Below are 18,993 nucleotides of genomic sequence, written 5' to 3' on the forward strand. Positions count from 1 at the left end.
ATTGGTTTTAGCATTGGAAATGGCTTGAAACTGAGCTCAAAGTAGCGGAAATGTTAAATTTTTGCCGATATTCAAGAGTAAACAAACGACCTCACACGTCTAATACACATCAGCTGGTGGGTCTAATATACATTCACAAATATGGTGATGATATTTATACAATTATTACAGTATTGCATAACAGTAAATCTTCTATTTTTTGGTGTGAATAAAAATTCATTATGTGAATAAAAAATCAAAATGGAATTTATTTGTAAAGCCTCAAAACATAACTAATGAACAGAGGAAATGTTAGTTTAGTGCCAGGAATGCCTACATTGTTCATTCTGGACCCTATTTTGAAATTGGAATATTTTGAACTTTGTGTTAAATTGGCCAAATTAACAATTTCCGATCACTTTATTTTGTAGTTGAAACAGTTGACTTGGCGATTTCTTGTGCTCAATCGATAGAATAGAAGTAATACTAGTGAAATAGCTAAGAATTTGGTTGATTGGAATAATGTAATTGGCCTAAAATGGGAGTCAAAGTCTGCAAAATCGCCGATTCGTAAATATCGCTGACACATCAAAATTCGCGAGAGCATAATTTCGTCAATTTTCCACCAATTTTCATACTTTTTGTTTTATTACCTTCACGAAAAGATTCTCTACGATTTCATAAGAAAAAATAACAAATTTTTTTTTTGAAATATCTTGGACACTGGTGCGTGACTCCAGATTTGGGCCTTGGACCCTGAAAGGGTTAAAAGTGGCTCGAGTGTGGTGGATATAGTGAGAACCTATGACCCTAATGAAGGTTATGCAATTAAAAAGAATGAGGTAAATATACGAGTTTGTGTGATGATATAACTGACTTGACTGACTGACTGACCAACCGACTGACTGACCTGACTGACCTGACTGACCTGACTGACTGACCTGACTGACCTGGCTGACTGACCTGACTGACTGACCTGACTGACTGACCTGACTGACTGACCTGACTGACCTGACTGACTGACCTGACTGACTGACCTGACTGACTTACTAATTTACTTGACTAACTTACTGATTTACTTCACTGACTTACTGACTGGCTGACTTACTAACTTACTTGACTGACTTAACTGACTGACATGACTGATTTACTGACTGACTTGACTCACTGATTTAAAATTAGACTTTTTCACTGAAGAGGACCCTGGCAAATCTAGAAACAGTGCTCTGAAACAGTGTCTAGAGCAGCTGATGTCTTACTGTCAGTTGTATAATGTACTGTAGGGTAAAATAGCCCAGAACTCCATTACAGAATTTATGCACACTCCAGTACAACCATCGACTTCAGTACCAGAGCTTCTGAAAATAATTTATTTTTTTTTATTATCACACTGGCCGATTCCCACCAAGGCAGGGTGGCCCGAAAAAGAAAAACTTTCACCATCATTCACTCCATCACTGTCTTGCCAACACAATGGAAACATAAACACATATGCAGTTTAATGTGATCCTTTATTGACAACGTTTCGCCCACACAGTGGGCTTTTTCAAGTCACACACAGATCTGTGTGTGACTTGAAAAAGCCCACTATGTGGGCAAAATGTTGTCAATAAAGGATCACATTAAACTGCATGTGTGTTTATGTTTCCACCAGAACTTGTACCATCCACCTCAGCCCAGTAGGACCACAACATAACTCTCCACTCTCCACAATCATCCACAATCTACCATCCACCTCAGCCCAGTAGGACCACAACATAACTCTCCACTCTCCACAATCATCCACAAACACCAGCACCCACAATTTAAGGTAAGAAATATTATTTTTGTAGTCTTAAGCAGTAAAAACAACATAATACATCATGACAGTGAACAACAATTACATATTCACTTTTATTTTTGTAAGATCTGGAGGTCTATAAAAAAGTTGTTTGGCGTTTTTGGGTTCCCAGGAATGGAACCTTATTTTTCCCATAAATTCTTCAGTATATCTTACACGAAGTAATCTAACAGCATTTTTCTCTTAACCCTTGACTGTCGAAACCCCAAATCCTGAAGTGTCTCCTGCTGTCGAAACATATTCAAAAAAAATAAAAAATAAAAAATTATTTTTTCTTATGAAAATGTTAAGATTATTTCCTGATTGTTTTAGTCCAAAAAAAAAAAAATTGCCATCAGTACTTACCGAGATAGAGGCGTGAAGTTGGCAGAAAATGAGCCGAATATGGCAACAGCGGCAACTGCTGCTCACCTGGTAAACTTTGGTTTACTTGTATTCAAAGGTTTCTTGATTTTTCACTATTTTATTTTTTCACATATGTGGCCTGTGAGTCCAAAGTAAGGTGCAATGTACATATATACACTCGTTGTATACAACACAATAAGTGCACAAACATAATTATCAATATATTGTTTACAAAACTTGTTTACACAAACAATACAAAATTTTTTTTATTACTATTGTTTTATAATATATATATAAATGTACAGTCAGTGGACATGTTGCTAGAAGTTGTGCAGCTTGTGGAACTCTGTGAACCATTGTGTCATACACAGTGGTGTTTTACACACATAAAACATGGTGTCATACACAGTGGTGTTTTACACACATAAAACATGGTGTCATACACAGTGATGTTTTACACTCTCACATAAAACATTGTGTCATACACAGTGGTGTTTTACACTCATACATAAAACATTGTGTCATACACAGTGGTGTTTTACACACATAAAACATGGTGTCATACACAGTGGTGTTTTACACACATAAAACATTGTGTCATACACAGTGGTGTTTTACACACATAAAACATGGTGTCATACACAGTGATGTTTTACACTCTCACATAAAACATTGTGTCATACACAGTGGTGTTTTACACTCATACATAAAACATTGTGTCATACACAGTGGTGTTTTACACTCATACATAAAACATTGTGTCATACACAGTGGTGTTTTACACTCTCACATAAAACATTGTGTCATACACAGTGGTGTTTTACACACATAAAACATTGTGTCATACACAGTGGTGTTTTACACTCATACATAAAACATTGTGTCATACACAGTGGTGTTTTACACTCTCACATAAAACATTGTGTCATACACAGTGGTGTTTTACACTCTCACACATAAAACATGGTGTCATACACAGTGGTGTTTTACACTCTCACACATAAAACATGGTGTCATACACAGTGGTGTTTTACACTCTCACACATAAAACATGGTGTCATACACAGTGGTGTTTTACACTCTCACATAAAACATGGTGTCATACACAGTGGTGTTTTACACACTCACATAAAACATTGTGTCATACACAGTGGTGTTTTACACTCACATAAAACATTGTGTCATACACAGTGGTGTTTTACACTCACATAAAACATGGTGTCATACACAGTGGTGTTTTACACTCACATAAAACATGGTGTCATACACAGTGGTGTTTTACACTCCCACACATAAAACATGGTGTCATACACAGTGGTGTTTTACACTCTCACACATAAAACATGGTGTCATACACAGTGGTGTTTTACACTCCCACACATAAAACATGGTGTCATACACAGTGGTGTTTTACACTCCCACACATAAAACATGGTGTCATACACAGTGGTGTTTTACACTCACATAAAACATGGTGCCATACACAGTGGTGTTTTACACTCTCACACATAAAACATGGTGTCATACACAGTGGTGTTTTACACTCACATAAAACATGGTGCCATACACAGTGGTGTTTTACACTCTCACACATAAAACATGGTGTGTGTGCATTTTTGTGGACTTTTTTTTTTATGTGCATAGACAAAACACCTCGTTTGAGCAGTTTTCTTCAAGGTATTACCAGGCAGTTGTGTTAGGTAGTTTTTTTTTTTATTTATTTATATTTTTTTTTATTTTTCAACAAGTCGGTCGTCTCCCACCGAGGCAGGGTGACCCAAAAAAGAAAGAAAATCCCCAAAAAGAAAATACTTTCATCATCATTCAACACTTTCACCACACTCACACATTATCACTGCTTTTGCAGAGGTGCTCAGAATACAACAGTTTAGAAGCATATACGTATAAAGATGCACAACATATCCCTCCAAACTGCCAATATCCCAAACCCCTCCTTTAAAGTGCAGGCATTGTACTTCCCATTTCCAGGACTCAAGTCCGACTATATGAAAATAACCGGTTTCCCTGAATCCTTTCACTAAATATTACCCTGCTCACACTCCAACAGATCGTCAGGTCCCAAGTAACATTCGTCTCCATTCACTCCTATCTAACACGCTCATGCACGCTTGCTGGAAGTCCAAGCCCCTTGCCCACAAAACCTCCTTTACCCCCTCTTTCCAACCCTTTCGAGGTAGTTATCCTAGGTAAATGGTCGTGCATCATCATTCCTTCTTTCCTACCTTCCTTCCTACCTTCCTTCTTTCCTTCCTTCATTTTTTCTTCCTTACTTTTTTCCTTCTTTCCTTTCATCTTGTCCTTCCTTCCTGCCTTCCCTTCTTTCTTCCTTCTGGTTTCTGTAATATATATACACATATGTAGTCACTGGACACTCATATAACTGCTATTATCTTCAGCAAGCAGCTGTCAGAATGACATATTGTCTCATTACTCACTTCCCGTACTGCCTCTCAAAACAATGGGGTCAGATGCTCGCTTCCCCTACATCCTATCTAATTATTTTTGTCCCTCATTCTCTCTCTCCTTCATTCTTCATTCTCCTTCATTCTTCATTCTTCTGGTACCCTGGGCATTGCTTTTGGTCACAAACTCCTCAAAACCATGAAACTGATCTTCACTGACACTTCCATCTGTGTTAAAGCATCACTTGGGAAGAATAGAGTCCCAGATTTGCAGGGGAGTCATATATTTCTTACCGCTAGGCATGCTGAACAAGGACTACTGAAATGGCATTCCCACAATGCACCACTGGCTCCCTGATCTTTTTTTTTATATGGTGCACACTGACCATGGAGACCCATTCTCTCATATATGGGCCTACCAACTTTCTCCTGCTCGATTTGAAGCTGCTAGAATTTGTGTGTATTAATATGTCAAACACGGTGGTTCGTAAGACGTATATATACGACTGAAACAGTCAAAAGGTTAACAGCTTTGACATATGCAAAATCTACGTGAAAATATACAAGGGTATTGGCTTCTTTATAGAGTGAACATTCACTGTCAGGGGCATGCAGAGGTCTGGTGATGCCCGGGGCCAACTCCTTGGTTGTATGCCCTGAAGACCCAAGTATAAGGCCTAGTGCTGAGAAATATTATGAGAAAGAGAGATATTTTGAATATGTAAACACAGATGAAACATGAAATAAACACTTTATTCAATTTAAATATTTTTTTTTTTTATTTTTTTTTATTATCACACCGGCCGATTCCCACCAAGGCAGGGTGGCCCGAAAAAGAAAAACTTTCACCATCATTCACTCCATCACTGTCTTGCCAGAAGGGTGCTTTACACTACAGTTTTTAAACTGCAACATTAACACCCCTCCTTCAGAGTGCAGGCACTGTACTTCCCATCTCCAGGACTCAAGTCCGGCCTGCCGGTTTCCCTGAATCCCTTCATAAATGTTACTTTGCTCACACTCCAACAGCACGTCAAGTATTAAAAACCATTTGTCTCCATTCACTCCTATCAAACACGCTCACGCATGCCTGCTGGAAGTCCAAGCCCCTCGCACACAAAACCTCCTTTACCCCCTCCCTCCAACCCTTCCTAGGCCGACCCCTACCCCGCCTTCCTTCCACTACAGACTGATACACTCTTGAAGTCATTCTGTTTCGCTCCATTCTCTCTACATGTCCGAACCACCTCAACAACCCTTCCTCAGCCCTCTGGACAACAGTTTTGGTAATCCCGCACCTCCTCCTAACTTCCAAACTACGAATTCTCTGCATTATATTCACACCACACATTGCCCTCAGACATGACATCTCCACTGCCTCCAGCCTTCTCCTCGCTGCAACATTCATCACCCACGCTTCACACCCATATAAGAGCGTTGGTAAAACTATACTCTCATACATTCCCCTCTTTGCCTCCAAGGACAAAGGTCTTTGTCTCCACAGACTCCTAAGTGCACCACTCACTCTTTTTCCCTCATCAATTCTATGATTCACCTCATCTTTCATAGACCCATCCGCTGACACGTCCACTCCCAAATATCTGAATACGTTCACCTCCTCCATACTCTCTCCCTCCAATCTGATATTCAATCTTTCATCACCTAATCTTTTTGTTATCCTCATAACCTTACTCTTTCCTGTATTCACCTTTAATTTTCTTCTTTTGCACACCCTACCAAATTCATCCACCAATCTCTGCAACTTCTCTTCAGAATCTCCCAAGAGCACAGTGTCATCGGCAAAGAGCAGCTGTGACAACTCCCACTTTGTGTGTGATTCTTTATCTTTTAACTCCACGCCTCTTGCCAAGACCCTCGCATTTACTTCTCTTACAACCCCATCTATAAATATATTAAACAACCACGGTGACATCACACATCCTTGTCTAAGGCCTACTTTTACTGGGAAAAAATTTCCCTCTTTCCTACATACTCTAACTTGAGCCTCACTATCCTCGTAAAAACTCTTCACTGCTTTCAGTAACCTACCTCCTACACCATACACTTGCAACATCTGCCACATTGCCCCCCTATCCACCCTGTCATACGCCTTTTCCAAATCCATAAATGCCACAAAGACCTCTTTAGCCTTATCTAAATACTGTTCACTTATATGTTTCACTGTAAACACCTGGTCCACACACCCCCTACCTTTCCTAAAGCCTCCTTGTTCATCTGCTATCCTATTCTCCGTCTTACTCTTAATTCTTTCAATTATAACTCTACCATACACTTTACCAGGTACACTCAACAGACTTATCCCCCTATAATTTTTGCACTCTCTTTTATCCCCTTTGCCTTTATACAAAGGAACTATGCATGCTCTCTGCCAATCCCTAGGTACCTTACCCTCTTCCATACATTTATTAAATAATTGCACCAACCACTCCAAAACTATATCCCCACCTGCTTTTAACATTTCTATCTTTATCCCATCAATCCCGGCTGCCTTACCCCCTTTCATTTTACCTACTGCCTCACGAACTTCCCCCACACTCACAACTGGCTCTTCCTCACTCCTACAAGATGTTATTCCTCCTTGCCCTATACACGAAATCACAGCTTCCCTATCTTCATCAACATTTAACAATTCCTCAAAATATTCCTTCCATCTTCCCAATACCTCTACCTCTCCATTTAATAACTCTCCTCTCCTATTTTTAACTGACAAATCCATTTGTTCTCTAGGCTTTCTTAACTTGTTAATCTCACTCCAAAACTTTTTCTTATTTTCAACAAAATTTGTTGATAACATCTCACCCACTCTCTCATTTGCTCTCTTTTTACATTGCTTCACCACTCTCTTAACTTCTCTCTTTTTCTCCATATACTCTTCCCTCCTTGCATCACTTCTACTTTGTAAAAATATAAATCAACCAAATACAGTGGACCCCCGCATAACGATTACCTCTGAATGTGACCAATTATGTAAGTGTATTTATGTAAGTGCGTTTGTACGTGTATGTTTGGGGGTCTGAAATGGACTAATCTACTTCACAATATTTCTTATGGGAACAAATTCGGTCAGTACTGGCACCTGAACATACTTCTGGAGTGAAAAAATATCGTTAACCGGGGGTCCACTGTATATTAAGTTTTTATTTTTTTTTTTTTATTATCACACCGGCCGATTCCCACCAAGGCAGGGTGGCCCGAAAAAGAAAAACTTTCACCATCATTCACTCCATCACTGTCTTGCCAGAAGGGTGCTTTACACTACAGTTTTTAAACTGCAACATTAACACCCCTCCTTCAGAGTGCAGGCACTGTACTTCCCATCTCCAGGACTCAAGTCCGGCCTGCCGGTTTCCCTGAATCCCTTCATAAATGTTACTTTGCTCACACTCCAACAGCACGTCAAGTATTAAAAACCATTTGTCTCCATTCACTCCTATCAAACACGCTCACGCATGCCTGCTGGAAGTCCAAGCCCCTCGCACACAAAACCTCCTTTACCCCCTCCCTCCAACCCTTCCTAGGCCGACCCCTACCCCGCCTTCCTTCCACTACAGACTGATACACTCTTGAAGTCATTCTGTTTCGCTCCATTCTCTCTACATGTCCGAACCACCTCAACAACCCTTCCTCAGCCCTCTGGACAACAGTTTTGGTAATCCCGCACCTCCTCCTAACTTCCAAACTACGAATTCTCTGCATTATATTCACACCACACATTGCCCTCAGACATGACATCTCCACTGCCTCCAGCCTTCTCCTCGCTGCAACATTCATCACCCACGCTTCACACCCATATAAGAGCGTTGGTAAAACTATACTCTCATACATTCCCCTCTTTGCCTCCAAGGACAAAGTTCTTTGTCTCCACAGACTCCTAAGTGCACCACTCACTCTTTTTCCCTCATCAATTCTATGATTCACCTCATCTTTCATAGACCCATCCGCTGACACGTCCACTCCCAAATATCTGAATACGTTCACCTCCTCCATACTCTCTCCCTCCAATCTGATATTCAATCTTTCATCACCTAATCTTTTTGTTATCCTCATAACCTTACTCTTTCCTGTATTCACCTTTAATTTTCTTCTTTTGCACACCCTACCAAATTCATCCACCAATCTCTGCAACTTCTCTTCAGAATCTCCCAAGAGCACAGTGTCATCGGCAAAGAGCAGCTGTGACAACTCCCACTTTGTGTGTGATTCTTTATCTTTTAACTCCACGCCTCTTGCCAAGACCCTCGCATTTACTTCTCTTACAACCCCATCTATAAATATATTAAACAACCACGGTGACATCACACATCCTTGTCTAAGGCCTACTTTTACTGGGAAAAAATTTCCCTCTTTCCTACATACTCTAACTTGAGCCTCACTATCCTCGTAAAAACTCTTCACTGCTTTCAGTAACCTACCTCCTACACCATACACTTGCAACATCTGCCACATTGCCCCCCTATCCACCCTGTCATACGCCTTTTCCAAATCCATAAATGCCACAAAGACCTCTTTAGCCTTATCTAAATACTGTTCACTTATATGTTTCACTGTAAACACCTGGTCCACACACCCCCTACCTTTCCTAAAGCCTCCTTGTTCATCTGCTATCCTATTCTCCGTCTTACTCTTAATTCTTTCAATTATAACTCTACCATACACTTTACCAGGTACACTCAACAGACTTATCCCCCTATAATTTTTGCACTCTCTTTTATCCCCTTTGCCTTTATACAAAGGAACTATGCATGCTCTCTGCCAATCCCTAGGTACCTTACCCTCTTCCATACATTTATTAAATAATTGCACCAACCACTCCAAAACTATATCCCCACCTGCTTTTAACATTTCTATCTTTATCCCATCAATCCCGGCTGCCTTACCCCCTTTCATTTTACCTACTGCCTCACGAACTTCCCCCACACTCACAACTGGCTCTTCCTCACTCCTACAAGATGTTATTCCTCCTTGCCCTATACACGAAATCACAGCTTCCCTATCTTCATCAACATTTAACAATTCCTCAAAATATTCCTTCCATCTTCCCAATACCTCTACCTCTCCATTTAATAACTCTCCTCTCCTATTTTTAACTGACAAATCCATTTGTTCTCTAGGCTTTCTTAACTTGTTAATCTCACTCCAAAACTTTTTCTTATTTTCAACAAAATTTGTTGATAACATCTCACCCACTCTCTCATTTGCTCTCTTTTTACATTGCTTCACCACTCTCTTAACTTCTCTCTTTTTCTCCATATACTCTTCCCTCCTTGCATCACTTCTACTTTGTAAAAACTTCTCATATGCTAACTTTTTCTCCCTTACTACTCTCTTTACATCATCATTCCACCAATCGCTCCTCTTCCCTCCTGCACCCACTTTCCTGTAACCACAAACTTCTGCTGAACACTCTAACACTACATTTTTAAACCTACCCCATACCTCTTCGACCCCATTGCCTATGCTCTCATTAGCCCATCTATCCTCCAATAGCTGTTTATATCTTACCCTAACTGCCTCCTCTTTTAGTTTATAAACCTTCACCTCTCTCTTCCCTGATGCTTCTATTCTCCTTGTATCCCATCTACCTTTTACTCTCAGTGTAGCTACAACTAGAAAGTGATCTGATATATCTGTGGCCCCTCTATAAACATGTACATCCTGAAGTCTACTCAACAGTCTTTTATCTACCAATACATAATCCAACAAACTACTGTCATTATTTTCCCCAAATGATTCCTCCTGTCAGAAAACACTTAAACTACTTCACTTTTTACATCAGCTGTGAGAAATTCTTTTTCAGTGCTTATTAAAGCCAGGTTAGTCAGTCGCTCCTGTGACTTTGAAGACCCCAGATACGTTTTTATTAATTTCAGTTTTGAAAATGACCTTTCACAACTTGCGATTGTAAGCAGTAATCTGTATGAAACACACGGCATCGGAAAGACCTCCCTCCCATACTGCAGTAAAGACTCCAGAGCATTTTTAGGATCAGGGGGAGTTCTATTCCCTTCATCTCGAAGGAGCATCATATAACTGAATGGCTGCCACATCATTATCATAATACAGTGGACCCCTGCTTTACAATCACCTCCCAATGCGACCAGTTATGTAAGTGTATTTATGTAAGTGTGTTTGTACGTGTATGTCTGGGGGTCTGAAATGGACTAATCTAATTCACAATATTCCTTATGGGAACAAATTCGTTCAGTACTGGCACCTGAACATACTTCTGGAATGAAATAATATCGTAAACCGGGGGTCCACTGTAATTTGCAAAGTCTGAGCATTCCTTTTGTGAGCTCCATGAGAAGGGCTTTTCTCATGGTCAGATATTCGTGGATTTAATTTTCTCTATGTGGAGAAACCGTCTTCCTTTCCAAAATGATTTCTTTGTAAAAATATGCTAAAATCTTCTTTATTTTGTTTACATGGAGCATCATCCTGACAACGAGACTGAAGAGAGAGAGTATTATGTTCTGACTGAGCTGAGTTCATATTAGAAAAATCCTTCTCTGCACCCACATCATCTTTTACTTGTCCAGGTTCTCCTACTTCTTCTTTACTTCATTTTACCCATGCATCTAATGCCCTTCTTTGACGGGAATCTTCTTCGACTCTGGTCCTCTTTTTCAAAATCACTATCTTATTTTGCTCTCTAATTGGATGCACCCGCCATGTGGATGCCCGGGGCCATCGCCCCATCCCCCCCCTGTCGTCCCCCTTCCCCTTTGTACTCCACTGTTTACTGTGCATCACAAAATAATGGGTGAAATTTTGGAAGACCAATAAAAATGCTCATCTTTACTTCCATAAAAGCTTAGTGGGTTAATAATGGTTAAAGAAATAAATAACGTGGGTTTAAAACTGAATGGAAAGCTGTTCATTATGAAGAACACTTTAGGGCTCATCCTAGTGGGTAAAGGAGGCCTTGTGTACAAGGGGCTTGGACTTCCAGCAAATTTGTATGAGTGTGTTAGATATGAGTGAGTGGAGGCAAGTAATTTTAATGACGATGTGCTGTTGGAGTGTGAGCAGAGTAAAATTTATGAAGGGATTAAGGGGAAACTGGTGAGATGGACTTGAGTCCTGGAGGTGTTAAGTACAGGGCCTGCATTCTGAAGGAGAAGTGTTAACAAGTAGCAGCTTTTGAACGAGACGGTTTATTTAATGAGCATCAAGATCACTGTGGTAAACTTCATTGTTAGTTAACACCAGTGTGTACATTGTTAGTCAGCACCAGTGTATACATTGTTAGTCAGCACCAGTGTGTACATTGTTAGTCAACACCAGTGTGTACATTGTTAGTCAACACCAATGTGTACATTGTTAGTCAACACCAGTGTGTACATTGTTAGTCAGCACCAATGTGTACATTGTTAGTCAACACCAGTGTGTACATTGTTAGTCAACACCAGTGTGTACATTGTTAGTCAACACCAGTGTGTACATTGTTAGTCAACACCAGTGTGTACATTAGTCCAGTCTTGGGCAAGAATTGACAAAATATAGCATTTGAGGTAATAAATTTATTGTAAAGAATTCATAAGTAATAATTTCAAACTGAAAAAAATGGAAGTATAGCTTCTCGCTTAGTGACGTTCCTCACTTAGTGACGTTCCTCACTTAGTGACGTTTCTCACTTAGTGACATACTTGTTTACCGACGACTCGGCTCTCTGACCAGTACGCATACCTAAGTAATAGTATATATTAGAGCTGATTTCCTCTATTCTTTTTATTACAATACACAGCCCCCCCCCCAACTTACGAACAAGTTATGTTCCAATAGGCTGTTTGTATCTTGATTTGTTCCTTATTTTGCCATTTTTCTCTGATTATTATTGTTTTTAATTATTTTTATATTTTTTTTTTTATTATCACACTGGCCGATTCCCACCAAGGCAGGGTGGCCCGAAAAAGAAAAACTTTCACCATCATTCACTCCATCACTGTCTTGCCAGAAGGGTGCTTTACACTACAGTTTTTAAACTGCAACATTAACACCCCTCCTTCAGAGTGCAGGCACTGTACTTCCCATCTCCAGGACTCAAGTCCGGCCTGCCGGTTTCCCTGAATCCCTTCATAAATGTTACTTTGCTCACACTCCAACAGCACGTCAAGTATTAAAAACCATTTGTCTCCATTCACTCCTATCAAACACGCTCACGCATGCCTGCTGGAAGTCCAAGCCCCTCGCACACAAAACCTCCTTTACCCCCTCCCTCCAACCCTTCCTAGGCCGACCCCTACCCCGCCTTCCTTCCACTACAGACTGATACACTCTTGAAGTTATTCTGTTTCGCTCCATTCTCTCTACATGTCCGAACCACCTCAACAACCCTTCCTCAGCCCTCTGGACAACAGTTTTGGTAATCCCGCACCTCCTCCTAACTTCCAAACTACGAATTCTCTGCATTATATTCACACCACACATTGCCCTCAGACATGACATCTCCACTGCCTCCAGCCTTCTCCTCGCTGCAACATTCATCACCCATGCTTCACACCCATATAAGAGCGTTGGTAAAACTATACTCTCATACATTCCCCTCTTTGCCTCCAAGGACAAAGTTCTCTGTCTCCACAGACTCCTAAGTGCACCACTCACTCTTTTTCCCTCATCAATTCTATGATTCACCTCATCTTTCATAGACCCATCCGCTGACACGTCCACTCCCAAATATCTGAATACGTTCACCTCCTCCATACTCTCTCCCTCCAATCTGATATTCAATCTTTCATCACCTAATCTTTTTGTTATCCTCATAACCTTACTCTTTCCTGTATTCACCTTTAATTTTCTTCTTTTGCACACCCTACCAAATTCATCCACCAATCTCTGCAGCTTCTCTTCAGAATCTCCCAAGAGCACAGTGTCATCAGCAAAGAGCAGCTGTGACAACTCCCACCCTGTGTGTGATTCTTTATCTTTTAACTCCACGCCTCTTGCCAAGACCCTCGCATTTACTTCTCTTACAACCCCATCTATAAATATATTAAACAACCACGGTGACATCACACATCCTTGTCTAAGGCCTACTTTTACTGGGAAAAAATTTCCCTCTTTTCTACATACTCTAACTTGAGCCTCACTATCCTCGTAAAAACTCTTCACTGCTTTCAGTAACCTACCTCCTACACCATACACTTGCAACATCTGCCACATTGCCCCCCTATCCACCCTGTCATACGCCTTTTCCAAATCCATAAATGCCACAAAGACCTCTTTAGCCTTATCTAAATACTGTTCACTTTGGGTAGTTTCAAATTTAGGTTGGATAAGTACATGAGTGGGAGGGGTTGGATTTGAGTGGGACTTGCACATCAGAGCTTATTTCTTGGGTAGCATTGAAAATTGGGTTGGTCAAATGTTTGTTAGTGGGATGAATTGTAAAGGACCTGCCTAGTATGGGCCAACAGGCCTGCTGCAGTGTTCCTCCTTTCTTATGTTCTTATGTTTCACTGTAAACACCTAGTCCACACACCCCCTACCTTTCCTAAAGCCTCCTTGTTCATCTGCTATCCTATTCTCCGTCTTACTCTTAATTCTTTCAATTATAACTCTACCATACACTTTACCAGGTACACTCAACAGACTTATCCCCCTATAATTTTTGCACTCTCTTTTATCCCCTTTGCCTTTATATAAAGGAACTATGCATGCTCTCTGCCAATCCCTAGGTACCTTACCCTCTTCCATACATTTATTAAATAATTGCACCAACCACTCCAAAACTATATCCCCACCTGCTTTTAACATTTCTATCTTTATCCCATCAATCCCGGCTGCCTTACCCCCTTTCATTTTACCTACTGCCTCACGAACTTCCCCCACACTCACAACTGGCTCTTCCTCACTCCTACAAGATGTTATTCCTCCTTGCCCTATACACGAAATCACAGCTTCCCTATCTTCATCAACATTTAACAATTCCTCAAAATATTCCCTCCATCTTCCCAATACCTCTAACTCTCCATTTAATAACTCTCCTCTCCTATTTTTAACTGACAAATCCATTTGTTCTCTAGGCTTCCTTAACTTGTTAATCTCACTCCAAAACTTTTTCTTATTTTCAACAAAATTTGTTGATAACAGCTCACCCACTCTCTCATTTGCTCTCTTTTTACATTGCTTCACCACTCTCTTAACCTCTCTCTTTTTCTCCATATACTCTTCCCTCCTTGCATCACTTCTACTTTGTAAAAACTTCTCATATGCTAACTTTTTCTCCCTTACTATTCTCTTTACATCATCATTCCACCAATCGCTCCTCTTCCCTCCTGCACCCACTTTCCTGTAACCACAAACTTCTGCTGAACACTCTAACACTACATTTTTAAACCTACCCCATTCCTCTTCGACCCCATTGCCTATGCTCTCATTAGCCCATCTATCCTCCAATAGCTGTTTATATCTTACCCTAACTGCTTCCTCTTTTAGTTTATAAACCTTCACCTCTCTCTTCCCTGATGCTTCTATTCTCCTTGTATCCCATCTACCTTTTACTCTCAGTGTAGCTACAACTAGAAAGTGATCTGATATATCTGTGGCCCCTCTATAAACATGTACATCCTGAAGTCTACTCAACAGTCTTTTATCTACCAATACATAATCCAACAAACTACTGTCATTTCGCCCTACATCATATCGTGTATACTTATTTATCCTCTTTTTCTTAAAATATGTATTACCTATAACTAAACCCCTTTCTATACAAAGTTCAATCAAAGGGCTCCCATTATCATTTACACCTGGCACCCCAAACTTACCTACCACACCCTCTCTAAAAGTTTCTCCTACTTTAGCATTCAGGTCCCCTACCACAATTACTCTCTCACTTGGTTCAAAGGCTCCTATACATTCACTTAACATCTCCCAAAATCTCTCTCTCTCCTCTGCATTCCTCTCTTCTCCAGGTGCATACACGCTTATTATGACCCACTTCTCGCATCCAACCTTTACTTTAATCCACATAATTCTCGAATTTACACATTCATATTCTCTTTTCTCCTTCCATAACTGATCATTTAACATTACTGCTACCCCTTCCTTTGCTCTAACTCTCTCAGATACTCCAGATTTAATCCCATTTATTTCCCCCCACTGAAACTCTCCTACCCCCTTCAGCTTTGTTTCGCTTAGAGCCAGGACATCCAACTTCTTTTCATTCATAACATCAGCAATCATCTGTTTCTTGTCATCCGCACTACATCCACGCACATTTAAACAACCCAGTTTTATAAAGTTTTTCTTCTTCTCTTTTTTAGTAAATGTATACAGGAGAAGGGGTTACTAGCCCATTGCTCCCGGCATTTTAGTCGCCTCATACGACACGCATGGCTTACGGAGGAAAGATTCTTTTCCACTTCCCCATGGACAATAGAAGAAATAAAAAAGAACAAGAGCTATTTAGAATAAGGAGAAAAACCTAGATGTATGTATATATATATATGCATGTGCGTGTCTGTGAAGTGTGACCAAAGTGTAAGTAGGAGTAGCAAGATATCCCTGTTATCTAGCGTGTTTATGAGACAGAAAAAGAAAACCAGCAATCCTACCATCATGCAAAACAGTTACAGGTTTTTGTTTCACAGTCATCTGCCATTGTTCGTTGAAAACTTAAAAACAATACTGTGCAGTATCAGTAATGTATTGTTCTTAATACTAAAACATATTTTAATAATAAATACTGTAATAAAAAACTTCTTACCTTTTTAATTGTTGCATTAAACTTGAGGTGATGGATGAGAGGAACATCGGAGGTTGTGTGGGGCTCCTGGGGGAGAGGGTCGTCAATCTCATACACTTCGTCATCAAATGCTTCGTCAGTCAGGGTTTTGTAAGCCTGGGTTTATTCAACATCTGAGGAGGCTTTTGAGGTAGAAGACACTGGTCTGAAGAATTTGTCTATGGAAGTTTGCACCATTTTTCTCTTCTCATCATATATAAGACAGTAGTATGAGATAGAATTGTAAACACCAGTTGAAACCTTTGAGAATCTCTCGATATTGGGGTCCTGAAGATCAAACATATGGAGACTCCTCTCTATAAGATTTAATGCCTTGGCCATCATTTTAATCTCAAACTTTTTAGAAGGAACAGTTTCATCTTGTTCCTCTTGCTCTTCCTTATGCTGTATCTTCCAGCTCCATCAAATCTTCATTCGTCAGCTCCACTGATGTCGGTGCTGCCCGGCGTGGGTTGTAGCAAAACGTCATACTATGCAGAAGGAGCACAACTCAAAATTTGGATTTGCGGAAGTATTGCGAATGAAACTTTAACACGGCAGTCTGTTTGTATTTGCACATGGTAGTAACTTGAATGTTTGTAAGTAGGGCAGTGTCTGTACAATATACTATTGTTTAAACATTTAAAAATATTCTAAAAATATTGTAAATGTTTGAAAGGTGACATTAAAACAATATCCAAGATGGACGACACAAACCCACTACCATTATAGTATGCTCCTTGCTTAGCGATGAATTCATTTATGTAAACAGGTCTTGATCATGCCAGCTCCTGAAGGGAGGTACTGTGTTGCTAGTGAGGGGCTCTTGATCCAAGGAATTGAACCTGCCCTCCATTTTTTTTGGATTAAATTGGATTGATTCGTGTTCCTCAGGGGCTGTAGGATCCCAATGGGTTTATTGCTGCCTTGTAGAAAAAATTGTGTTTGCACTTGGCCAGGTATATTTCTTCTGGAGAATTCTGAGTAAAAAATGCTAGTAGTAGTAATGTCATTAAACCATTTCTACCATGATGGTAAAAATTTTATTGAGTCAAACCTTCTCAATGATGTTTTAATTAACCCTTAAACTGTCCAAACATAAATCTATGTTCGCTTGCGTAGCACTCCGAACATAGATCTACGTTTTTTTACATGCTTATGGAGAAAATCAAGTTCGGAGCACTACGTGTGAAAACATAGGTCTACGTTTGGACAGTTGAAGGGTTAACATTGAGAGTGTAATCATTGTATTAGATACATTAAAATTACTTGTAGTTAACTGGGATGTTAAATTTTTTAAAAGTCATTTTTAGTGTGGAAGTCGAGATGAAAAATCAAAAATCAAATCAAATGTAAAGAAAGTTATTTTAATAATTTCATTGTTGTATCACGGAAGGTAATGTGACTGTGATGTCAGCACACTTCTGTAAAGATGGCAGTTGAGTGAATGTTGGTGAATGGTTTTTTTTTTTTTTTTTGGGTTGCCCTGCCTTGGTGGGAGATGGCCATGCAATTGAAAACAAATTTTGATTAGTTATTATGCCTAGTATAACATGAATTGAAGGTAACATCTCTGACCATACTGGGGCTGACAGAGGTGAGTAATGTGTTGTGAACAATATCATATATTGTAGTTTATTATAGTCCTTATTGATAAATGTTTTTCGTATTGTTCTTCAGAAGATAGTTTGATACACTTCTAAACTGCCTCTTGTCACTATGTACAAGTGGCTGTATTTTGTACCTAACAATATTCTATTACGTGTAAACTATGTACATTACAGTGGTACTTTGACTTTCGTACAGCTTCCCAACTCTTACAGTTGTGTAAGTGTATTTTTGTAAGTGTATTTTTGTAAGTGTAATTTTGGGGGTCTGAAACGGACTAATCTAATTTACATTATTCCTTATGGGAACAGCCTTCTGGAACGAATAAAGTTCACAACTCGAGGTACCACTCTACCTGTATTCTGTAGAAAAGAAAGAAATTTATTATTATTATTAGTATGTATTTAAATTTTTAAGGTTATTGTATGTTTATATCTAGGTTGGCTGCACGTATTGCTTATCGAATCGAGGAATTGAGTGACCTTCCAGCAACTATGACAGAAGATTTGAAAGTGAAAGTTCAGATTGAGCTTCGAGCATTACGTCTCCTCAATTTTCAACGCCAGCTAAGAGCTGAGGTCAGTAGAGATAAATTAATTGTATATTGCAGTTTAATAACATAATATACAGTTGGTCCTGGACTTAAGATGGGGTTACGTTCCGACAAACCCATCTTAACCCTTTGACTGTCGCAACCCCATATCCTGAAGTGTTTCCTGGTGTTGAAGAATTTAAAAAAAAAATTATTTTTTCTTATGAACATGTTAAGATTAATTTTCTGATTGTTTTAAGCCCCCCCCCCCCAAAAAAAAAAAATTGCGATCAGTACTTACCGAGATATAGAGGCATAAAGTTGGCAGAAAATGAGCCATGTATGGCAACAGCAGCGAATGCTGCTCACCTGGTAAACTTTGGTTTACTTGCATTCCAGGGTTTCTTTTTTTTTTTCACTGTTTTATTTTTTCACGTAACTTATGTGGCCTGTGAGTCCAAAGTAAGGTGCAATGTACATATATTCACTCGTTGTATACAACACAATAAGCGCACAAACA

General features: G+C 39.7%; 1 protein-coding gene across 5 annotated transcripts in view; it reads left to right on the forward strand.

Annotated features, from left to right (window-relative positions):
• The window catches only part of LOC128699941 (ATP-dependent helicase brm), a 232,990-nt gene that overhangs the window by 23,737 nt on the left and 190,260 nt on the right, over positions 1-18,993 (forward strand). For all 5 annotated transcript variants that reach the window (XM_070102471.1, XM_070102470.1, XM_070102468.1 and 2 more), the window contains one exon: positions 18,381-18,519. In XM_070102471.1, coding sequence (XP_069958572.1) covers positions 18,381-18,519 — 139 coding nt within the window. The remainder of the gene's footprint in view (positions 1-18,380; positions 18,520-18,993) is intronic.

This window comes from Cherax quadricarinatus, chromosome 81, assembly GCF_038502225.1.
Source record: "Cherax quadricarinatus isolate ZL_2023a chromosome 81, ASM3850222v1, whole genome shotgun sequence".
NCBI classification, from domain to species: Eukaryota; Metazoa; Arthropoda; class Malacostraca; order Decapoda; family Parastacidae; genus Cherax; species Cherax quadricarinatus.